Below are 26,847 nucleotides of genomic sequence, written 5' to 3' on the forward strand. Positions count from 1 at the left end.
TACAATAGGGTTACGTGGTCTAAAAGTAAGCAATAAAAACGAGCAATATTGAGTGAGTGTTTTCAAAATTCCAGATTTTCCAAAAGGGTAAACATATAAAACTATTTAAATTACTATGTTCAAAATTAACTACATTAACGACAATTTCTAGTTTTAATAATAACAGCTACAACACTAATAAGACAAACTTTAACTAAATTTAAGTACTTCAAAGTTCTTTACATCTACAATCCTCAGAGCATCTGTAAAACTCTTGTTATATCTACGGTAACAGAATACAAGTGGAAAGTGGGCAATAAAAGAATATAATAATAATGGTATATTAAAACTTTGCCCGCCGCTGACGTCATCTCGTTCCAGTATTGCCATCCTTAAAAATGCGACGCGAGTTTGTTGGAGTTTTATTGTACAGGTGAATAGGAGAAATATGAATCGGTGTTGCAAGTTTTTGGACTTTTTTGTGAAACAAGGTCGTAGTGGTTTTTAAGTTGCTTTATACGTTTATTTAGAGGAATTCTAGTTTAATTGCTATAAAGTCGGAATACTTTATTATAATTTATAGCTTGTAAAGTTGGTTGAATGTTAGGTATCTGAAACGCTAGTGCCATGAAAATAATAATAGCATATTTAGGTGCAAGACATTGATAGTACATAGTTAATTATTAGTTACTACATATCTTTTGGCATGTATTTTATCTTAAGGTAACCACTTTATTCACTCTCACTCATATTCACTTAATTCTAAAGTGTGGTTATCTTAAAACCAAAATGTATGTAAAACGATCAGAGAAGATTTTCAGTCATAAGAAACAATGAAAGGAACTTCATTTCTATTCCCTTCAAAAAGTAATACCCTATAAATTAATTCATTAAAACGTTCATTTTATTCACAAAATACTTTGCGAACTTCAATATGTAAAGCAGAACTAAGACTAAAATGGTTTAATTAACATTAAAGCTCTGAAGGTTTCCGCAGGACTTCGCTCTTAAAACTTCATCGGAACCGACTTAATGGCTATTGTTAGTCTTAAAGCAAGCAAAAACGAATAATACCACTAGTTTTAAAACGTTGAGAAACTTTGGTTTTTAAGTGAATGGAAAAACTGCTCTCGATGGTTTTGATTTTCAAGTTTAGTAGTGTTAATTTACGTTTAAAAATGTATTTAACTACAGTAATGTAATTAATTATTATTTGTGTTAGTAGCTATAACCATCGTATGGACGAAAGTCAGTTTTTAATAGTTAAGTTTCTGTTATCGCTATTATATACAGTCCTCATAGCACTGACCAAGGAATGTAGATACTGTGTCTTCTATTTAAAAAATCAGAGTTAGTCAATTTAGCTATAGGAAAAAAGCATTACTTTCTGATCGTCAGATAAATTTATTCAACAGAGAATCTGTCAATAAGTTTTCCCTCGAATAAAGATCTTCAGTGGCAGAAAAATAGTTCACAAGTATTATACGGTTCAAGTTTATAGCCATACCAGTTCAATTCCCGGAAATTATAAATCCAGCGAACATTAATTAGCGTAAGCTTGTATAATATGTCGACATCATCAGAAAACTTGTGAAACAACAGATTTACATGAAACAGGCACATCGCAGATACGAACACCAAACAAAAACGCAATTTCCACACCATTAAAACTTGCCGCTACACCGACCAGTTTAACAAGACCTCTGACTCCAGAACATTCTACTGCATAATGTACTAAAAGTCTCTCGCAGAAGGAAGCGTGGGAGGTCAAAGTTGTCTGGCTGAAGTATTTCGTGAAGTTCCCTCTTTTAAAAGAAATAGGGTGGTGTTATTTCGGCGCTATGTTTATTTAAGTATTGCCTTGTAATAGGTTGAAATGATAATATTTTTGTTGAAGACTTCAAGTGAATGTTGCTGGGTAAATGTGAACCTCAATTGCGGTGATGGGGTCCATTTTTGGATTCTTTGCTAGGAAAATGTAACTTTATTTTGACTGAAATTTGGTACAGAACTTAACTGTGTACGTCTTTGTTCATCTTTTGTTTTGAAACTTAACTTTATCTATAGATAAAAATAAAATTTGGACGAATTTCGTTAAGATCAATCCACATTTTATGAGGTTTTGTTTCGTATCAGCCGCATCAGGGCAGGAGAACCTAAAGGGCCGTAATTTTATGTGTATGCTGAAATACGATTAATAACTTGGATTTTAAAATTAGTATCATCTCTTTAATATACGTACGAACTCTGACCTACTATTTTCCAAAGCCTACTTACGTCTACACCTATGATGACAACGGTCAACATAACTTTGTATTCAAAACTAAGTTTGGTTTTGCTAGTCATCAACGAGCTCACGCCAGGCAACAAACATAGTCCGGGTCACTATCATCGGATACGGTGAAGAGGACTATATTTTATATATACTATTCTCCATATTCCACTCGATAGTTTCTCGGTACAGAAATCTTCCCTTCAGTCAAGTGCTCTTATATATGCGCTATACTTAATACATTCAATTTACATTCAACACCCAATCAATTACTCATTAATACACTATACTATATAATACATAACTCTATATATTAGTATTAATCTCGTGTGTCATGTACAGCGTGTAAACTGACCGTACAATCGAATTAACTCTAAATTGGTCTGTCCGAACCGAGTCCGATTATACTGTATAATCGGAATAATCGGTTCTAAGATATAATCCTCAATCTTATTAATACAACTGTGTGGTATGTTAGGTTTGATAAATTAATAGTTTAGACGCATGAGAAAGACAATAATAATTATTATTGTAATTGAGCAGTGATAGCCGCGAGGTATAAGTTGACACCTCCCACGCAAGTGGTCGCAGGTCCGAGCCCGAGGCAACACACCAATGACTTTTCGAAGTTATGTGTGTATTAGAAATAATAATCACATGTTCCAACGGTGAAGGAAAACATCACGAGGAAACCTTGAATGCCTAAAATTTGTTTAATACATTTATTGAGGGCATGCAAAATCCCCAACCCGCACTTGGCCAGCGTGGTGGACTCAAGGCCTAACCCCTCCCTCATTACGGGAGGAGAGCCTTGCCCAGCAGTAAAACATTAATTGGTTAAATTTATTATTGTAATTGATACTTTTACTGACAATAAATTTAGTAGTAGTAGTATAGGGAGCAAGATAAATTAAAATGTGTAAAAATTCTGTACCTTAAAAATTGTTACAGAAACATTTACTACTTGAGTACATAGTTTAAATTATTTAAACTTAATAGTTTTTACTTAGCTTAGTTAGGCCTATGACTTCTAGCCTATGAAATATGTTATTTGACTCCAGACTGCTTTAAGAAATCACAAGAAACTCTTTTTAGATTACCATATCTGATTTGCGATAAACAATCTCATACTCATCTCTCATTATTTCTCTTAAAATAACACTTTTAATATCAAATAAAAGCATTTATTTATTAAAGTCGAATGACTATAAACTAATGAATCTAATCTAACCAAACTTTCACTATATTTCCATACCACTATAACTATCAAAAATATAAAATCTAAATCGTTTGTAAACACCTCCGGGTCCCAGAAGCTCGTAGCAACTTTAATATATCGAATTTTGTTCGGTATGGAAGTTTAAATAAGTTTTATATCGCTGCCCTTACAATAGGTGACGGAATCACACAAGATTTTCTTAGAGGTCTACCATGGAACAAGTTGTTCAAGTATAGCATTTCTTTTAGCTGATGTCCAGTCGAAATTTTAAGTTTAAGGGCTCATGATATGAATCAGATATCAATTTTGAATAGATAAATTTAATATTATTTTATAGAATGGCCAAATCACACTAAGTTTTTGTTTTCACTGTGATTGAAACACGAACAAGGCCTACAGAAAACAATCTTTTTGTTTCCGTTGTCCTTCCACACATATAATAATACATAAGGAACAAGTTATTGAACTAATGGTACATAAACATTTGCGTTAAATAAAATAATTGCCCACAGGCTCATTTTCATAATCTACAATTCAAAATCAAGCCAAACATAAGCCAAAATTGTAAAACCAGTCGATACACCCTCGCAACTGCATCGAGAAACAAGTCATATCATTTCGTACACAACTAGTATACCCCAAGGTGTGGCGTGTCGAAGCTTAGAGCAAACTAGTTCTAACTTTTAATGCGTTCCGGTCCGTGGTCGCGGCGGGAGCGAGACGGGGACGTGCCGGGAACGTGGCGGGGACGCGACGGCCACGCGACGTATTGTCAGCTTTAAAGTTGCTTCGATTTATTGGGTGTTAAGTTTATTGATTTAATTTTAATAGCGTTTGAGTAGTGCTTTAGTTTAGAGTCATTTCTTAGAAATTTTATGCTTGTTATTTGCAATGGCTTAAAATTGGGGTGTTCATGGTTTGATTTTCAGGTATGATAAGCTGTATCTTGGTAAAGATTTTTCCTCTTTTTACGTTTATTTTGAGGACAAGCATAATAATATGTTTGATAGTAGTAGTAGTATACAGTTAAGCCCTAGTTTGAAACTTTTGCCGTTGAACAGAACTCAAAGCACCTTTATCCACAGTACATACTTTCTTTAGGTTTGATTACTTGTCCATTAAGTTATAATTATTTACTTACTTACTTCGATCACTTATTATTGGATGTTAATGTATCTATATAAGTATGTATGTAAAAGTATATAAGTATGTTTATCAGTTATTTGGTTACCATAGTACAAGCTCTGCTTAGTTTGGAATCAAATGACCGTGTGTGAGTTGTCCAATAATATTTATTATTTATTTATTATTATCACTTACTTTTGCTGTTGTAGATCACAGATTAGAAGATATTTAACTAAATAACGAAATTGTGCACTCTGACTATCCTAATAGTGATATGTAGTCGTAATGTGTTATATTATTATAAATGACTGTGTCCCCCAAGTTCGGAAGGGGAGACACAAAGGGTGTGTGATCCATCATTCGAAATCAAAGGTCTCATCAGATAAGAAAACTAAATAACTATCTTTAACAATAGTAGGTACATATAGAAAATACATCTCCTGAATTTCGCATGACCCTATTAATAATGTACTTACTACAAATAGTAAATTTTTTAACATACGAAAATAAAGTCGTTTTGTCGCATATCAAAATACGAAAAACATACGATCTGATTGATTAATCTCTTATAAAGGGTCAAAAACTATATTACACTTTTTATGGTCTTAACATTTTACTCAAGCTTTAGATATATAAATTCGATTCCTGAATTTTATAGTTCGCTAAACGATTTCAGAAAATCTACAGCCATAGATGTTTATCAGATATTTTATGTTGCCAACTAGAATCTAGAAGCGCTAACGTTCCCTCGGAATTAAGGTTACCTTTTAACACTAAAGTATATTATCTTTAAGTTTGTGAAATTGATTAGTTTAAGAAACTTTTTTGTTCGTTTTTTTTTCACATTCATTTCCCAGTTAAATGGTGGAAAGTACGAACCTGAGGCGATACATGACTTTTCGAAATTTTGCCTTTCGAAATATGCCTTAAATTTGGGCCTTTCTTGAGAGGAGTCCTCAACCCGCACTTGACCAGCGTGATGGACTAAAAGCCTAACCTCTCCTTCTTTCGGGAGAAGACCCTTGATTGGCAACGGGAAAGTAAATGGTTAAAAAAAATGCTTGTACAAACAATTTTTAGAGTCGGTTTGGTGGTTTCACACATAGCACATTTTTTTATAACTATTAAACGTCCATTTCGCAATGATACGACTCTACAAACACTAAGCTTTCAATATCATATTACTAGCATAATACTAGTAAGATTACACTAGAGCTTATATCAGACTAATGTGATTCAATTATAGAGTCACTGATACTGATTCAATTATCTGTGTGCTCCGGCTCACTGATAACTGCATTACGAAGCTGTCTCTGTCCTAAACAATCTCACGAGTTTCACTACGATTTGAATATTGACTAGATGACCATAAATTTAGGTGAAGTACAGACAGAAATTTGAAGTCGGTGGAAGTCGGTTACCGACTTTAACACGGTATTTTTTATTAATACTCTCATAGCCTGTTGTGTTCACCGGTCGGTAAACGATCTGTAGGTTAAGCAACCGTTGGCGCGGTCATTCTGTAGATGGGTGACCGCATAGTGGTATTTGAACTGAGCGTGTCCGTGTTTCGGAGGGCACGTAAAAAGTCGGTCCCGGTTGTTATCAATTAAGATAACAGTCGTTAAGCCACGGCTTGAACAACTTTGACACTAGGTTGTCCACTAACCATACGATAGATTAGATTAATACTTCTATTATAGTTTATTTTGGGGTGCTTACACTTTTATATTAAAGGCTGATAGGTTCTTTTAGTGACATTACACCTGTAACTCTTAGATATATAGCCAGTTATCACAAATACCCCAACAATTTGCCGTTAATTTGCATTACGAATACCAAGTACCACAATTTCAAAAGATTTCGTCAACAAAAATAAGAAGCTGAATATGTTTTCGAATTCGAACCCTAGACCTTGAGACCAGCTAATGTTAAAAATAACTTATTCCAAAAACATTTTTGACCGATCATCAGCTGTCTGCATAAAGCCTTAGCACTAACTTTAATATTAAATAAGTTTATTCGAACAATAAGTCAAAAGTTTTGGGAATTTAATTATGTGAGGCTTAGGTCACAATAGATATGCATAGAATTTAACAGCTATGTCCTTTAAGAAGTCAAGTGAGAAATTAATGCATATTACTTGAAGAAACGCTTGACGAATTCACGTTCGAAAGTAAATTAAATATTTTTTTAAGAGCCGAGTGGTCTAAGTATGCCTCTCGAAAGTGATTGAACTCAAGGTATCACACTAATGCCTTCGTTAAGTAATTTGTGTATTAGAAGTAACCATCACTTGCTTTAATGTTTAAAGAAAACATTGCAACACGAAAGTTTTAATTCCTGAGAGTTGCTTAAAACAAGTCATGAAGGAATGCAAAGCCCACACTTGAACAGCGTCTAACAGTTAGTTGGCTTTATATATCGTATGTATTTAATATTTACCACTTGCTACAATTGCTTTAGTAGTGAAAGAAAAACATCATTATAATACTCTGGATTCTTGAGTTCTTTTAAACAGTTTTTGAAGGAAAGCAAAGTTCCCAACACATTTTAAACCAGCGCGATGGACTCACGGGCTACTCTCTCATCCCCCTGCTGAGCAGTGGGACCTTGACTAATTAATATGAAAAATGTAGGTCATGTTTGGCCTCGTACCTTATCCTGTACAAATGCTAAGCTAGTTAACAGGCTTTATTATTCAAATTCGTAAATTATTTTGTCTGTACGTGCAAAAATAACTACTAAACACGAGCATTGTCAGTACAGTATCTACAAAAACTCATACAATCTATTACTCGTCATATAATGTTTCCGATGTATTTCCGCTCTTCCGAGCACTCGCGCCGACAGTGCGTTAATCTTTCACTCATTGCTTCCCCGTGACCGCACGATTACACCCTTGGATAGGGGATGTTCTTGTCAGTATCTATCAATGTGTGTAGTGTTTGTGGATATTCATGTTTTGTTTGTAAGAGGTTATAGCTTGTTGCATTGATGAGTCGGTAAAAGAACAGTGAGTTAATATTTTTAAGGCTTTTGTCTCTAAAAGGCTTGTAAAAATATGTTTTTGAATATTACTCCGATCGATTAATGAGCATCTTTAGAAAATTTAATGTTTAGGTGAATGTTTAGTCAAAACATTTCAGTGCTTTTGCAGGCATTTTGACTTTGTTCCATTAGACCCAGTATAATTTTCAAAAGAAGAAGCATAAATAATATTTAATGAAATAGAGTCTTGAATGAGTTGCCTTACGATCCACTGTCAAAAATCTACGCATGACGCTGCAATTCGGTTACAGACATCCACTACACACACTTAAAATACCTATATATAGCGACAAAAAATGGTTGTCGTTCGCTGGTTGAAAATGTGACTCTTCATATCACATAAAAGAATTAAGTATACTATACTATAATATATGTTTCGGTTTGGTCAAAAACAAAATGTTGATAAATATAACATAATAAAGCTATATACTCACTGCAGTCCGCCTCGTCGGTTCCATCGACGCAGTCCACCTGCATATCACAGCGGTAGTGCGGCGGTATACAGTACGTCTTGTTCCATACGTACTGGCCGCATGTGAGCTGGCCCGCCTCGCATTCTGGCGGCGCTGTAGAAAAAAAATATAATGTTAGTGTGTGTTAGTTGAGTATAAAAAATAACGAAGGGGAAGGGCTATTATTGGATGTAGTGCTATAAATTATTATACAAATGTATGTATTAGTGTCCAAAAATAAACCAAAATACGTATGTTTTGCAGTATTAAATATCTTTTGATTATTATTCCTTATTTTCTAGAATACACATTGGTTTCAATATCGAAATGGATTTAAATCAAACCAAAAATTATGAAAAGTAGAAATTGAGTATATTAAATTAACCTCTACCGACGCCGTCGAGTGAAATATATGTAATACAACATTTTTTTGTGTCGCCAAAAACTTTAGATATAATTAAACTTCACTCAAAACCTCAAGCTTATACTAAACGTATTCTTAACAACCTAGACGACGCAAACTAAAAGCCTACAAAGGTAACAATCGAAATCTATCCAGTCATTAGTACAAAAAAGTCTTCGGAGCGCAATCAACAGTGCCATCAATCAGTACAGCGAGCCGAGAGCCCTCCACTCTCGGCTCTCGGCCCTCGAGGCGCTCGGCCCGCTCGGCCGAGGCGCGAGTGTGTACCTCGCTTATAATTGCGCCGAGGTGCAAATCGACTTAACATGCGATTGCTCCGTTAAATGGAAATTCCTACTAATGTGATGTGAAATGTTGGGGTGTTTGTATGTATGAGTAGATTTTTGGATAGGTGAGAGTTGCTTACATAAATAAGTGAATAGACTATTCAATTGTAGGCGCTTAGAATAATTATATTCCTTGAGTAACAAGTGGTATATTTTTCATTCAAAAAGAGATTCGTTATTGATAATCTACTGCTACTAAAGCTAGTAATTCGTATTGTTAAGATAACTTCTTATACATATTTTCTACTTTTAATTCTTTAAACCTTAAATAGTATTGGTTAAAAAATACCTAAGTGGCGTTCTTTGGTGTCTCCCTACCCAAGTGGGAAAGGGTGTGGTTTTAATGTATGTATACTTTACAATATTTCCTTTGGATTAATACAACAAAATATTTTTTTTTATTTATTTTTCCCATATTTCATATTGTTTCACTTGTAAAGCTTGGGCGATGTTTTACTTCGAATATGACCTATAGCTAAATTCCGCCTACCAAACGAAGTCATGTGCAAAAGCTAATTGAAAATATTTGCAGCCAAATAGACCCTTAATAACTATGTCAGATTGCTATTTGCCAATTTATTGAATTGGAATCGAATTTGAGTGGGAACGATTGAATGGAGACCGAGTGGTCAATCTCATTCACTTGATTATGTTCGTTCAAAGTTTTAAGTGAATTTGTCACTCATACAGTGTTAGTTATTAAAATAACTATGATTATAACTTTTGAACTCTCGCGTTGCATGTTTAATGTATAATAGAATACGGGAATTAACGCGAACACGCATTTTAGCCTGCGACCACGGCGAGTGCAACCTGCGCCGAAACGTTAGGCATTTTAAGGTATACATTATAACTCTGGTTTTTGGTATACCATCACGCTTGTTATAACTTAGGGTAGATAGAAATGTTTGTAAATGTAATTAAGTAAAGCACTTATTGTGCTTGACATTAAGCTGATCTGGGTACCTATTTGGTACAGCCGTGAGACACATCCTCAACCATTTCATATTGTGATGTACTATGTATCTTTTTTGTGTGTCTCTGTGCTGGTTTACTAAATAAACTTTATTCTATCTTTCTTTCTAAATATACCCATATTTTGCCTTTATTCTGTAAGTCACATGTAATAGAGTAGAACTCATCCCGGACGCTTTGATAAACTACACACTATTATTGAGAATATTTCAATAGAGATTAGAAAACCAAGTAGCACTTTGACTTGGCTATAAAAGGGTCATATAAGTGGACAAGATTTTTTAAGGGAATTATAACTTAAATGTTTTTTTAACCCTTACTGTCCCACTGCAGGGCAAAGGTCTCCTCCCAAACGAGGCGGAGGGGTTAGGCTTTGAGTCCACCACGCTGGCCAAGTGAGGGTTGGGGACTTTGCATGCCCTCAATAAATGTATTAAACAAATTTTAGGCATGTAAGGTTTCCTCACGATGTTTTCCTTCACCGTTAGAGCAAGTGATAATTATTTCTAATACACACATAACTTCGAAAAGTCATTGGTGTATTGCCTCGGGTTCGAATCTGCAACCACTTGCGTGGGAGGTGTCAACTTATACCACTCGGCTATCACTGCCCAACTTAAATGTTAATGATAAAAATCGATTTACACAATGAAAAGACTAGATTTCTATACTCAAAAGTATATTAAATTCTAGTATATACTGACTCCACAAATAATGTATGTAACACAATTACAGTATAAGAGAATAACTGATGACAGTGCACGAGTAACGCCGCAGTACGGCATGAGCACGGTGACGTCAGCGCCAGTGACGTCAGCGCCCGGGATTAGGGGTGAAAACCCCGGGATTAGCGGTGAAATAATCAACTCTAGTGTACGTGGGAACTACTAAGGGTTTGGTGTTACTGCTGTAGTTGTCGATAGCGATAACGAAATGAGTTACGAGCGTTACAATAAAATAAAATGACACAAGGCAAATTTGTATTTCGTTTTTTATTAAGCTGATAAAAAAAAGCTGATATAATAAACAACTAGGCCAGAAGCTACTCGCCTAGTAGTTTTTTGAAGATAAGAAAGCTCTTTTTCGATAAAAGGAATTATAATTTGGATTATACCTTCATTCATTCGTCGTTATTTGAATCGATTGCTTTTCGTACAAGGCTCGTAAGTATTTATATATTTATATAATGCTTTATTTAACTATTGAAAATTCAGCAGATATATGTACTACCTATTGCCTACGTATTATTCCTTCTAATCTCTACCTTGGACAATATTCTTACTACAGTCTCTATAGTTAACCAAAACGATACATCAAATAGTAGTGGTCCATAACTCGTATGCATACAAACATCAGTTGTCCACCTGACATGGCCCGACATCGCCTGAAATCCCGTCATACACAACAGAGCGCGTTTTTAACCAGATTATACAGAACCGCGGGCACACCCGTTATGTTTTATTTGAGCACGGAATTTTAGGTGTTTTGATTACAATCTTCTTTTTATCGTATGGTTAGTGGTCAACCTGGTGTCAAAGTTGTTCAAGCCGCCCGAAGGCCTTTGACGTGGCTTAACGACTGTTATCTTAATTAACAACAATCGGGAACGACTTTTTACGTGCCCTCCGAAGCACTGAGACGCCCAGTTCAAATACCACTCTGCGGTCACTCATCTAAGGGACGACCGCGTCAACGGTTGCTTAACTGGTTTTTGTTTGTGTATTTTGTGTTAAATATTGTATGCACAGGGTTCATTTAACAAAAATATTGTTTAGTCAATATTAAATTAAAATGATCTAATGAATATTTATAGCATTTTCCAGGATCCCTCATAATATTTTACAAATGTAATATAACCAGAACATACGCATATTACGCATAATGCGCATGCATGCATTCATTTTCATATTCATCACAAAATAGCAGCGGCTACGAGACGCTACGCCGCTACGATAATGCTACGCAGTCTTTGTACGCGCTCTCTTGTTTCGTTGGCGTAGCGCTTTTCGTAGACATTGTGAGAGTTTTGAAACTTCACGTAAAAAGGAAATTATTTTACTCATTGAATCCTTGCTTAACTCCTCGAATATTTTTACTATTATGGTTTATGTAAAACAATTCTAATTATAACTTTTATCCAATTATGTACTGGGTTTTGTTTTGTGTATGTTCATGAATAATTAATCATAAAAATTACGTTACATATTACAATCTTATGCACAAATATTTTGTTTGGTCAACATTTCTGAAAGCTCTTTGTGTTTTATAACTACTCAACTAATTCCCATGCCATTTCAACTACTCCTTGTATGAGGGTCAGATAATTATGAATTTTACTACATATTTTGTTTTAAAATCCGGGATAATAACACTCAAGCTCACATCGATTCCCTTCGTTATACACTTCCAAAAGTATGTAACTAACAAGGAAAATTCAGTAGTTGCAGTGAACTTTAGTACAAAAGTTATGTTGAGTCTAGTTAGCTAGTTTCCCTCACTGGCCGCGAGAGGGCGCCGCCCGGGAATCTACGAGTAATGCCAAAAATTGCACTCCGATGTACTGAAAGTTATTGTGAAATGTTGATATTATATTTTAGTATAATATAGTTATTAATTGAAGTTGGTATAATATTGACAATAACATTTTAAATTATTTACAGCAACAATAATCTTACTATATATACAAATAGAAGAAAAATATAGTAAATAAAAAAATAGTAAAATAAATAAATATAGTAGGTAAACATAATATAATTTGTGTTTGAATAAGCTATCAAAGAAGTATTCGTGTTATAAGAAAATAATAATGATAAAATATAATAAACAATCTTGTGGTGGGGAATTTTTAAGCCATACACTAAGGAAATATAGGCCTAAATTATTTATATTATACTGTGTACCATATAACATATTCTTTCAATTTGGTGGTTCCGTGAAATAAGTAAGTTTAAGGCAAATATTTTTATCTTCACCTAATTCGTAAATTTAATTTACATCAAAACTGATTGAGTAAATACTCTTGCTAGTCTTACAAAATAGACAGTATCTTTCGCCAAACGCAAAATAAATCACAAAAATTTAATGTAGTTAAAAAAACCTTGCTCTTTATATTATAACTTATTCCCAACAGAAATAAAAATTCGTACACTGAAGTGCATACAATTATTTCCGTCGGTGCCGCCCGCTTTACAGCGCTGATTGATTGCGCGCCGACAATTAGCGACGCGATTATTGCGACGCGACGCGACTGTGCGACAAAATTGACAATTATTAACCCGCCACAGAATTTTGTGAAGGGTTTTAATTAATTAACGTTTTATTTAAGGCGGTTCTTAACATTAAATGTATTTGTTTTTGCTGGTTTAAATAACCCCGCTACAGGCTGCGCCTAGTAGGATCGTCACAGGTGTATGTAAGTTTTGTTATAATGTTTTTTTTCGTTGCAAGTTTTTTCTAGCATTTTCTAGAGTTATGAAACTGCATTTTAAAATGACGACTTAAATGTATTTAAAAACCAAATAATAATGGGAGCATAATGTGGTGCAGCTCGATTGGTGATAACTTCTGTCCGTTTGAATGGTCAAACTGTATTCTTTTTACTATTAATTTGTCTGTAACTTATCGTTGAATTGATTCAGCTGTATGATTCAAGAGCTTGTCATTTCGTATAAGAGTTTGTGAAATAGTAAATAAGTTCAATGTGATTTCCTTTTAATTGCTTCAACTTCTGGTATCCTAAAAATATGTATATTTTATCTTTTCTATTTTAACCATAGCCGTGATAGCCGAGTGGATTAAGTTGGCACCTCCCACCAAGTGGTCGCAGGTTCGAACCCGAGGCAACACACCAATGACTTTTCGTTAATTCGTTGAAATCATTAATACCGAATAGCTAGATTGAATTAGACTATGTTATACCTAATATCTTTTGGTTCTTACACTAGTCTTTCGATATACAAAAATAGTCTATAAATAGGTAGTTATCTTAAAAGTCGTACAGCTGTGACTAATGTTATATTGCGTAAGATAAGATCACTGGCTCTAAGCCACGTCTTATATGCCAAATACTGGCCACTTGCAATTGGCCTGCAGTGTACAGAAGCCTTAATAATTGCACTACACACTTTAAAGTTTATTTGCAAAACTTTTCTTTAACGGTGTGTATCAAATTTAGGTATTTATCGGTTTTTTTATTGGTTTTGTTAACTCTGTAAGACCAGTGGGCCCTTAAGTTTTGTTACAATTTCAGTGTTCGACAACTATTATGTGTCTGAAGCTAAACAAATAAATATGAAACGCGGTGGATTCAACTCAAACACCAACATATTTTTTTTTCAAAATTTTATCTAAGTCTAGGAGCAGTGATAGCCGAGTGGTATAAGTTGACACCTCCCACGCCAGTGGTCGCTGGTTCGAACCCGAGGCAACACACCAATGACTTTTCGAAGTTATGTGTGTATTAGAAATAATTATCACATGCTCCAACGGTGAAGGAAAACATCGTGAGGAAACCTTGCATGCCTAAAATTTGTTTAATACATTAATTGAAGGCATGCAAAGTCCCCAACCCGCACTTGGCCAGCGTGGTGGACTCAAGGCCTAACCCCTCCCTCATTACGGGAGGAGACCCTTGCCCAGCAGTGGGACATTAATGGGTTAAATTTATTTATTTATTTATTATCGAAGTCTGTTACTCCGGGCTACTGCGGAGAAAGACCCACGGGGAAACCGTCACTACTTATCCTGGAAATCGAACTAAGTACTTACACTACAGTCAATAGAGCACTCAGTACTACAGCCGCTAGTGTCTTTAAATGAGATTTATAATTATAACTTTTAAACTCTCGCGTTGCATGTTTAATGTATAATAGAATATGGGAATTAACGCGAACACGCATTTTACCTTAAAATGCCTAACGTTTCGGCGCAGGTTGCACTCGCTGTGGTCGCAGGCTGACTGGGCAGTGCGCATCAGAGATTTATAATGTTAAGTCTTTATACAATAAATTAAGCTATATATTTTCAACACTACAAAGTGTCGCATAGTGTGAGGGAAGCCTAAACGCGAGTCATCTATTGCAGTGAACGATAGCACGGGACGTGGAACTGCAGCGATATATTACAGCGCCCGGCGACGCCTGTGTTTTGTAATACATGGCGAAAGAAAGATATAGGTGAATCGGTTCTGTTGTTCTCGAGTTTTGTATTGCAGGTATTTTGAGACGAAGAGAGAAAAAGTACTAAGAATGAATAGAGTTTAGGAACACTTTAATATGAAGATGCAAAATGTCCAAAAGAACTGTCAATAATCAAATTATTTGGGTTCGAATCCCACCCAGAACAAATAGTTTTATAATGAAAAGGAGTGTCTGTACAAGCTCTGCTTAGTTTGGATTCAGATGACAGTATGTATTGTCCAAAAAACTTATTTTAATTATGTAGGTCAATAGTAACTACTACATTCTGCGAATCAAATTAATTACCGTATTACACAACACTTGGTGTTGCAGTTATTACCTTAAAATTACACTATACGTGCCATACTAGTATGAAAAACAGATCGATTTTTAAAAGGTATCATCTATCTAACAAAACCTTTTAAAAATGTTAGTTCGTTGTAACAAATATTTATACGTTTGTTAGTTATACTGGTAGCATGGGAATACTACATTTTTATATGTTTTATAGAAGGCAATTTTTTCAGCTTTATAAAGTACTATTGCCCGTGACTATGTCCGCATCAATAGGTTTACTGAGGTAAAAAGTATCCTATAGTTTTTCAGTAAGGTAATAAAGCTATTAGTGTACCATATTTAATCGAAATTCGATCAGCAGTTTTGGCATGATTGAGTAACAAATATTCTAACTTTTACATTCATAATGTTAGTAACATAAGATTCATTAATTGGCAATAATGTGGTCTTATAATAGAATTAAAAAAATATTCAAATATAAATTTGATCCAAGTTAGAGACAAGTATATCAAACTTCAAAACCAACAATGTAAGTACCTAATCTCTAAAAGGCAATATTAATTAATACGGGTACGAACCAAAACCCAATACAGTCACTATAAAACACGCTATAAATATGTGCCTAAAATGCATTAACCAAAATCCCTGTATAAATGCGCAACTGTTTGCAAAATCAAATCCTAAGCGGCGTACTAACACCAGTTCTATCACGTGTGTAGCACAAAGCGTGATGTGAATTAATAGCGGGCAGCGTGACGCGGGAATTATTCACGGCGCGACTATTGATAGTTGCCGACAGCGTGTTTGAGTCCCGTGCATGGTTTAATAAGTTGTTGTGAATGATTGTTTGTGCTTTTGTTCATGTGATGTGGGCAGTATTGAATGTGGTTATAATCTTACAGGAAGTCTATAGTTTTGAAACTGTATCTACGATTATTACGAGTAAGTTCGAAATAGACGCTTCTGTACCGCGATTCTCTGCCACTAGCGACCGCCGACAACTGGGTAGCTATCGAAAAATTATTTATGACAATTGGTTCAGCGCCTTTTGCGAACGTCTTAAAACTATTTTGGCAGAACAATATAATTGTCAAACTCTCGATACTTGATGGTCTCAAATGAATAGTAGGTATCGTGCAACTGGTAAACCGATATAAGGTTTCAGTATGTTAACAAAGCTAATATTTTTATTTAAACTGGGTATTTTCTGCCACACTGCAATTTGTATAGCCAAAATGCTACATATTACAGACTAACCAAAGTTGATAATAAAATAATTTATTCTCGTTTCGCAAATTCAACAAAAAAAATACTAGCCATAAAAATTAATATGACAAGCGACAAAATCCAAAAACATTGCCGACCTAATCCACAACAAAACGATGATTAACCACATAATTATATGTAAATTTTACAAAACGCACTAAGCCGTCCAATAGCTTGTTTCACCGTACACTGCGAGCGTGAAGCGAGTAATTGACCGACAGCGTGATTGTGCCGACAGCGTGTTTATTGTCGCGGTCAAAATACCGCGCTGTTCACTGTACATGTATGACGTGTTTCATTGTTATGTTTCAATTAGCGATTAGGCATGTGTAAATAGAGAATTTAGTGGTGTTTTTGGGAAATTAAATTATTTTGTAATATTATGAGTAATGTTTTCCTGCTTGGAGGTTTTAGATGCTAAGAATAGTGCTTTGTACAGGATAAAAGAGTTCACGTTATATGTAATCAATCAATCTGCATGTGCCTGTTATTACCCGAGACCAAATTTAAATGTAAACGCTGTTATTAACACTCAGCATTCTTCATCCTTCATAACAGTTATAACAGTTGTTTTTTACAAAACAAATTTCGAAAAACATACCAATTTAACTATCATTAGTTTGGAAAATCCAATCCTTGACTAGTGTCCTATAATCCTAGTTCTAGCGACATTAATTATTCATTATATCATTAACTACAAAGACAATACAAATACTATACTAAAAACTATTTAAAATAAAATAGTCTGATATCAATTTACTTCAAAAGAGAATTCAGAATGACTCCATCCAGTTTTAAATCATCTATGCATAATGAATGTATTTTGAACGTTGTCGTATTTTAATAAAATTCCACCGCCGCTAGTCAAAGGGCTGCAGTAAAGGGTGTCAGAGGGTGGAAGGGGGTGGTAGGGGGTAGGGGGCGAGGGTTCGATGCAGCCGGCGGCTTTTTAGTGGTGCCGTGCAAAAGATGGAGCTTCGAGATTGATTAAAATATAGTTGTATTTTGCAAGGAAATTGTGAAGTTAAATGGTTTGTTTGTGTGTTTGTTATTTGTGTAATGAAGTAATATTAATATTGAAGTAGGTTTTTGTATTCCAAATAATATACGATTAAGACTGAGCATTTTCGGAACCAATTTAAAAATGAGTTGGTCGCTTTTTAACAGCCTGAGTACTTCGTTTTACAGATTAACAGTCTTTAAGAGACATGCAGCGTCGTTTAAAACTAAATGTGTGCCAATTTTCATTAATACATCCAGTAGTTTGGCATAAAATAGTAAGAAACATCCATTACAAACTTCTTGTAATGTTTGCCTAGTACTAGACTTTAATTGATAATTGGAACTCAACGAAGGTTTATATTATATATAAACAAACCTTTTACTTACATTTAACAAAAAAATATATGCGTGTATGCTTCCCAACGGCATAAAACTAACTCCTATCTTCATAACATCTTTTAAAATCAAAGGTAACTTGTACAATCTCCGTCACGTTTTAAAATCATTCGTACAGTCAGGCCCATAAGTCGCTTTACACCTTCATATTTTCAAAACCTCTTTATTACCAAATGTTATAGCCAGTTGCGCTCACCGGTCCGTTATAAACGGTCATTCTATAGATGGGTGATCGCATAGTGGTATATAAGCTGGGCGTCTCTGTGCTTTGGGGGCACGTAAAATGTCGGCCCCGACTGTTGCCTACCAAGATAACAGTCGTTAAGCCAAGTCAAAGGCGTCTTGGGCGGCTTGAACAACTTTGACACTAGGTTAACCATACGACAAACAAACAATAAATACATGATTAAAATCAGGTAAAATTTGTTGGAATTAATCATTTCGATCACGGTCAGATGTTTTCTCGAGGGAATAATATACAATACTACAAATATAGGGTTCCGAAAGCTTGAATAAGTATGTTCAGCGACTTTTGGAGCTGACTGTACCTAACGCCTTCTGGAGGACGTGACGGCATGAGGGTCAATACGGAGGTCAGGACGTGAGGGAAGAGTAAGTAATAGAGATATACGCACTATGGGATAATTGGTAGGGAGTAATTGGAGGTTTATGGGGAATTATGGTGTAGGTTCTAAGAAAGAGGGGTATTGTTTTTGGTAGTAAAGATCGAATGATTAAGATTTATGTCATTGTTAGTAACTCTGTCTATTGTAAAAGACAATTTCTAATAATTATTAATGAAGAATTAAGTCGGATTATTAAAAAAATCATTTAAAAGCTAAATGTTTGCAAAAAAATCTTATATAATTAAAATAAGACGCAACATCTCTCCGATCATATTATCTTATTTTATTTTTGTAAGACTAAATTCTAGAACCTAATTTCCACAGATTTGATTGGATGATATCTTATATCTCGAACAGCCATATTTTCCTTAACACAGTAATACTATGTTTATCTTCAAAATTCTAGCAACTTGCCTAGACCTAGAGATGAAGTCTTGGTTAAGCCAATCTGTTCTCAGGTTTAAAATAGTCTATGTAACAATAACTAAGTTTAGTTTTTTTACAATTTAAACCTTTCTATAACCTAATCTCACCTTATTACCAACGACAAACTAAAACACAATATTCTTTAACATATTTTCATAAAACTAAATTTGTAATAAAAAGACACGCTGTATATAAATAAAGCTGGCTACTCACGGCACGACTGGAACTCGTCCTCGCCCTTCTCGCAGTCGCTCTGGTAGTTGCACACCCAAAGCGCAGGGATGCACTTGCCCTCTGGACATCTGAACATGCCGCTTGGACATATTGTGTCGCCTGGGAAAAAAAATACATATTAGTTGCTGAACAAAGAAAAAAATATTTTGGAAGTCGGTTCAAAGTTGATATAGAAATCGACGAATAAACGTTAAAACAGTATAGTTTACATATCCCCCTTCTTTTTTAAGGCAATTAAAAATAGTCAATAGGAAATTACAAACACGAATCAAACCATGTATTTTCAGATTAGATTTTAGAAGGAATTTGAATTAGAAATCATTAGTCTAAGACATTATTAAAAATGTTAACAACACATTCAAATCAATAAGTAGCAGGAACACGGTGTATAATTATTACACACAAAAAAATAAAAAAAATCTACGAAGAAAACCCAAAACTACAATATAGGTAATTTCTTAGCAAAAATAAAATTAACGGCTTCCTAAAGTATTCTAAATACACACACGTACTACAATCTACATTACAATAAACGTTTTCAAATAAACTACTCACAAATCGCGCGACAAATCGCGCAACTAGTCGCAGCTCTTCCATCCATCGTTGCGGTAATATAATCAGCTTATGTCAATTTATCGCGTTACAGGTAAAATGGAGTTACGCGCCGTGCGCATGACGTGCCCTGATGAGGGACAACTGAATATTTCCTAAACCCCTGAATATTTACCAATAAAATGTTTCATGCCGTGTTGGAGTGAGGGAGGAATATAAATATTGGGTTTTGTTATGGTGCTTTAAGGCAAGCATTTTCAAGAAAAAGGATTAAAGTAACGCTGCGTAGATATTCTTAGAATCGAAAAAAACAATTTGATGATTTTTCAATAACCTCTGTAGGTTATTGAAAAATTGTTTTTTTTATCTAATTGACTTACCGTAAGTTTAGAATTTTATTCTCTTTTAATTATGTAGAAAAATCGTTAATTTTGTTCGTACATATGTGTGTGTATATGGTCTGCAAACTTCATAAAGTTTAGAAATAAAATGTGTTTCGTAGTAACTTTTCGTTTAAAATACCGTATGCACGTTACTTTCAACGGATATGAATTAGTGGTTTAGATGCAAACTATTACAGGTAAATAGAGACATAATTCTAAAACTAAACAATCCATACAATTTTTTTTTGAGCTATAATACTAATTCACGCTCTTCAATCTCATTTAGGACCCGCTTAAATAGTCACAATAAGATATTAAAATTGTGTCTAGTGAAAGTTTCAGATGTAACTTCTTGATAAATCATCTTATGATGAATAATAATAGATTAATAATATAATAGATATTAAAACTATACGCGGACGTTGAACTCGCACGAAAATATCTGTCGCGTCAATTGTATGATTGATTGCCGCATTGATTGAAAAGTTTCCATTCTGAGAAGTGGTAAAGAATGCACCAGCTCTCCGCGGATTCTGCTACCTCTCTAGTTAATTCAGTTTGTCCTTTTATGAAACAGACAGTTCAGTAAAAGGATACTAGGAAACCTTCACATGTACATTTTGACATTTTGCTATTTACTTGAGAGGAAGTAAAAATGCGCTACTTCTTTCGACATGGGGCAAACTATAGACAAGACACTTATTAAATTCAAAAGCAAAATCCGTGATTATATAAAAAAAAATGTCAAATACCAAAGTTTTACCCTTCTAATTATGTACTCAAAACCTTCGATAATCACTCGATCTAGTGGCATAAAGCGGCATAAATCTGTTTAGAAGATTTTAAATTTATCACGAACAAGTGCAGCAAGAGGACGTCACAATAATGTAATCATTCAATCTTTACTTATTTGGTTTTGCATGCATGTTTTTATATGTAGCTTTGAATACATACATAAAATCACGCTTTTTTTCCTTAAAAGTAGGCAGAGACCAAACAACGCCACTTACTAGTATAGGATTCAAACTCAAAACTTCTTCAAAAGAGGTCAAGAGTTCAACCGTCACTATCACAGGCAAAGTAAATCAAAACCAGCAAAAGTTATTCGTCAATAAATTATCCTTTCCCCTATAAATCTTGTCGATCGCTTATCTTCCATTATTAATCGGCAATGGACTCAAACTTGTGACAACTTCAAGATGTTGAATCAAACTTAATTGTGGTCAAATTTTGCGAATTGAATCTGACGAGTTAAGTCGGTTCTTGGTGAGTTTTGAGTCGGTTTTGGTTGAGACGTTGTTGAGTATTTGGTGAATTTATTGTTTTTTACTTTTGTAGGTATTGAGTTTATATTATTAATACCAAAAAAATCAAATCTTTTTCTGTGATGAAATAATAAATTAATTGTATTAAGATTGTATGCATTTTTGAGTTTGTTAAGTTTTAAGAAGTTTTGTCAGTTGGTCATGATTTGATTTTAAAAAGATATGTGCCGTCGAACCACTTAAACACAAAATTGCTGTAGTAGAAAGCGAACAGAACGAAGAAGACGCAGTGCAGAGTTGACTGATCTATTATCGGTCATGCAAAGTGCGATAGCCGTCCAATTCTTTACAATCGGGCCTAAAATTTTTCATCAAGTGGTAGCGAAATAGCTTTTTAGGTTGTTGCTATAGCTCGTTCACAGCTGAAAATTAGTCCTCTCATTCGCGATGCAGCTAATACATTTTACAAAAAACTATTTATAATATGAAAAAAGTGCCACCCGATATTTACCAATCAATTATATCTTTTTAAAATCACAAAGAACGTACACACCTACTTTAGTGAAGGACAACGCTGGTACAAAAGCCACCTTCAATTTTCCCCACATTTCAGCCTAGGTTTAACCGTACAGTACTGAAATACGCTAGGCAAATTCCCCACGCAGATAATTCGCGCTCATGTGCCTACAATGCGCCGTGTAATGGGTGCGAGTGTCGGTTTATGCGTGCTCAACCGAATAGCACGAGGGCTGAAGGTTTTTGAGGTCAAATATGGGTGCATGATGATCATTGATGATGGGTATTTGGGAAAATTTTGAATTGCTGCTTTTGTGATCGGACTTTATTGTGGAGTGGTGGTTTAGAGTCCATTTGACGTGAGTGCTTTTTAGTACCTAATGTAAATTACGAAATATGGTGTTTTAGTTCCGGTGAATGATTTTTGCCGTAATATTGCTTCCGTAAGTAAATCGATATCGATATATTCAAATCGAGCCTATAAAATAAATTATGGTTTATCGATGTAATTAGTACTTAGATTAACTAGAATAAATAATGAATACTTAAATAAATTATACCCTATGTCGTTTTATAAGAAATATTTTCAAAGTATTTAATTTTTTTCTCTTGATTTATTTCAAAACATAGTATGATTCAAAGTAAGCTTATAATTTTAAGAATATAAAATAATAGCTTTAGAGAAGTCCACTTAAATTTAATTCTAGTAAGATCCAACATAATTTTCTTAAAACTAACCCTTCATATTTTCATCTAAAACAGATGTAATTATAAACGAATTAATATTAAAATACACAAATTCCCTGCAGTAAGATTCGATTACTTACGATGTCAACGTTAATAAACCTTTAGCCGCCATGACACTTATTGTGACGTCATCTGACAACCATCTTGGATTTAATTATGACCAACTGACGTTTATGAAGGGTGTTTAAATTTATTTTATGTTTAATTGCCTTATTGTTAAAGATAATAAAATTTTACTCTGAACTAATTTTCTAGAAAATATAATGTATCGGAAAGCTATCAATTAAACTTGTATTGGCGTTCTAAGTCATAATCCAAATAGTAGAATATATGCAGCTATAGACAAATATCTAATTTTCTCATGAAAAATTTAATAATATTTTTACAAACATTAGTAAAGTATCCAATCCACACTTGACCCCGGCGAACTCAAAACCTAATCTCTCTTTTATGATGGGGTTGGACCCATACCAAGTTAGTCACAAAATTAAATTCATTTAAGTAAATTACATTATTTTCGAAAACTTATATTCAGAAGTAAACAATAATTCTGTATGACATGATAGTTTGTAAGAAGGAAATTAGTAAGGATGTACCGTTCTTTGGTCTCCTATCACTATTGGGGATAAAAACGCGTTTTATGTTTTTATGTTACTTAATAATATAAACCAAATAACCATTAAAATTATCAATTAATCTGTTGGTCAGTTGTTCAAATATATCTAGATATAAGCCGATTACCAACGCCACTAATTTAAGGCCCGCAGTGTTCGCTTGCGGCCCCGAGATTTGTTCCACCTGGCTGGGAATACGCATAGGCTAGTTTCCCGTGTTAGGATTAACGGATTGTAATGCGAGTGTGGGTTCGGTACCTGGTTATGTAATTTATTAAGATACATATGCCACAGGCCTAGTCTATGTGGCCTATATAATTAATCTATTATCGTCACACTATTGGGTAAGGTTTTCCTCCTTGATTGATAAAGGGTATGGGTTTGAATAAACCACGCTGGTCAAGTGCGAATCGGTAACATTATATTCCTTCAAAAACTAGGCCTATACTTGAAGGTATGTGAAATTTCAGCATTTATTTTTCTCTTCCGTTAGTACAATTGATAAAAATTGCTATTGTAGACATAACTTTGAAATGTCATTGGTGAGTTGCCATGGTTTCAATTTCCCGACGCGCGTGGCAATCGAATACTTATCTATACCACTTAATAATTACTGTTAATAAATATCGTCAATTTTAACGAGTTACAATTTTTTTTAAATTTTGTTTAAAGTAAAATACTTAGTTTGTTTTTCAATAAATCATATTCTGACCCAATTTATTATTTCTATATCTTTTGTTAACTTAATCAAATATTATTATTTCTTCGCAGCTGTTGTTAATACAACTGTGTAAACTAAAGCCTGGTATTTATATTTCAAACCATATAAATGTACAATTAATAAATTTTTCGATATGTTATTTCTGAGAACATTTTTATTTTTCATTGTTATTTCGTGAGCTGTATATTTGATAGCTTTAATTAAAATTATGCGCTTGAAATAAATAACGCTGAAGAAAAATATACTTCAGAAGCCTATTTGGGGAAAAACATAAATACAAACTTATTTTGGTACAGAAATACGACATTGTGACGTCACAAGCTTGCTTTTTCGTAAGGATCAAACAAGTGCATAATATTTCAGTCTCTAACAATTCTAATTCCAACATAATTATTTATTCTCCTGCCTGATTACATAAGGAGACCCTTGCTCAGCAGTGGGTCAGTAGGCAGTCACATTATCACTTTATACAGTACATAACATTATATCACCAAGCTACTGTTGTATTTATCTGTACCGAGATACTGTTAGTGTAAACTAGAGGGCGCTGCGAGCATGTTAATGGCGACCGCTGACGTCATGTGAGGTAGGTCACTACACTCGCTGCGTCTTGTGGTGAGCGTGTCTTGCGAGTTAGGTGACGGTAAATTGAGAGTCTTAGGAGCAAAAGTAGGGCAAAAATAATTGTATTCCTGTTGAATTTTGGAGTAAATATATATTTTTTATTTTAATGCATGTTATTCAGCAGTAACTGTTCTTAACGTGTCAAATGTCTGGAATACAGACAAAAAGTTTTGGTGTATGACCATTTTTCAGTTGAATATTCAAAATAAATCTCTAGTATTTTAAAGTATTAACTAGGTTCCTGCAAGGTGACGCAAGATACTAAATATAGCTTTAGACAAGTTTAGTATGAACGTATTTTTTAAAATTTTCAAACTATTTTCAATGTAAAAGTTCGCCATTAAATATACCTGAGTATAAAAAATCGCCATGGTTACACGTTATAAGATTTGTATAAGACTAACTAACCACTAACCATACGACAAACAAACTATAAGCCCCCTTACGCACTAGCGGTTAACCGCGGGAGCGGCTAGCCGCGCGGTTATAGTTTAATATACAACCGCCTGTGAACCGCAACATAACCGCCAACAATTTTGTCAGGCAACTGTAACCGCGCGGCTAGCCGCTCCCGCGGTTAACCGCTAGTGCGTAAGGGGGCTAAGACTCATGCCTGTCAACTATGAATTTCTTATCCTGTACTTTTTAGAGTATTTTCCTTAACTTAATCTCTGAGAACTAAATATTATCTAATCTCTAGTATTAAACGGTGGTCGTAAAACAGTCAAATATAAGGACAAAATGCAAATCTCCCGTGGCACACGTTGGCAAAGGTGAAAGGTCGACTCAGCAATGGCCGCCGAGGTGAAAAATGGCGCCAATCTCGTGCTGTTCGCGCGCCTCGCACATTTGAATTTAGAACGTAGAAAACACCGATTGATTTACTGCCAGTTACATTTTCTACTTTTTTTAAACGCATGTATTAAAAGATACAGGATGTCGTATTTTAGGCTTAGGATTATGATTTATGGTATATATGGTACGTTGGTTGTTTAACTGAAAAGTCCCAGGTTCGGGATATTTGATATTTATTTCTTCCTATTTATTTTCAATTAAATTATTTCAATCTTACAAATTGAGTCGAAATTTTTACATTAACATCTATTATTGATTGTTATTCCATATTTTGTAAGTTCTGACAACTTCTATGTGAACTCTTATAGCAATGAAAACGACCAATTATCGAGAATTAATCCCAAAAATATAGCTTTAACAAACAAAGGCCCATAATCCTTCGCGGAAACGTGCAAAACAATTTTAATATCATGTCATATTTATGTAAGTATCTCGATAACGCTGTAAACATTTCGTAATTTCAGCTGTAAACTTAAATATTGAACGTTTTAATAAATATTAGGAAGGAAATCTTCGTTAGATTAATTATTTAAATCTCAAACGGTTGTTTTGCCGCAGTAGAGTGTAAATATAAACACAAATACCCTCCCAGGATCATTATTGTAAAATAACATGGAAAATATCTTTATTAAGTCTCAGTTAACTGAGCTGTTACAACTCTTGGGTCAAATTTGAGACGGCCATTTTGTTCGCAATTTACTTAAGTTAGATAATAAGTGGCCAGTTTTATGATTTATATTTAAGTTGGAGATAACCTATCTGATAAATATAAAATGGCAGCAAATGTATGAGAACAACTTACTGTCAACGTTTTTTTGCTGTATTTTTAGTCTATTTTGTACATACAACATTTTTAGTAATAATAATCAATAATAAATATTTTTTTCTCGCACAGGGTCATCGGATTCCAAACTAAGCAGAGCTTGTACTATGGTAACCAGACAACCGATAAACATACTTATATACTTCTAAATACATACTTATATAGATAAATTAACATCCAGGCTCTGAACAAATGCTCGTGCTCATCACACAAAGACTTGTCCCGGGTGGGATTCGAACCGACCACATGCGGCTATGGTTATTGCGATGAGGTGACCACTATAACCACTGCGCCAAACGTGCAGTTATTTTTAGTAAAATACATATTTTACTAAAAATGTGTAAAATGAAAATAAAAAAAATTGAAAATGATCTGGTTCAGAGTCTTTCGAGGAAAATAGCCGTCACGTTATAAATAATTAACTTCGTTACCGTCCAAGAGTTGTCTTTTACTTAAAACGGAACGTTGCGGTGATTTAATTTTTAAATTTGGAATTTCTT

The 26,847-nt window shown here is 34.3% G+C and overlaps 1 protein-coding gene across 3 annotated transcripts in view; it reads right to left on the minus strand.

Moving 5' to 3' along the window:
• Positions 1–26,847, minus strand: part of mgl (low-density lipoprotein receptor-related protein megalin) — a 266,041-nt gene that overhangs the window by 30,352 nt on the left and 208,842 nt on the right. For all 3 annotated transcript variants that reach the window (XM_076122865.1, XM_076122864.1, XM_076122863.1), the window contains 2 exons: positions 19,227–19,346; positions 8,081–8,212 (listed from right to left, as the gene is read on the minus strand). In XM_076122865.1, the coding sequence (XP_075978980.1) occupies positions 8,081–8,212; positions 19,227–19,346 (252 nt within the window). The remainder of the gene's footprint in view (positions 1–8,080; positions 8,213–19,226; positions 19,347–26,847) is intronic.

The sequence above is a fragment of the Anticarsia gemmatalis genome, chromosome 14, assembly GCF_050436995.1.
Source record: "Anticarsia gemmatalis isolate Benzon Research Colony breed Stoneville strain chromosome 14, ilAntGemm2 primary, whole genome shotgun sequence".
Taxonomy (NCBI): domain Eukaryota; kingdom Metazoa; phylum Arthropoda; class Insecta; order Lepidoptera; family Erebidae; genus Anticarsia; species Anticarsia gemmatalis.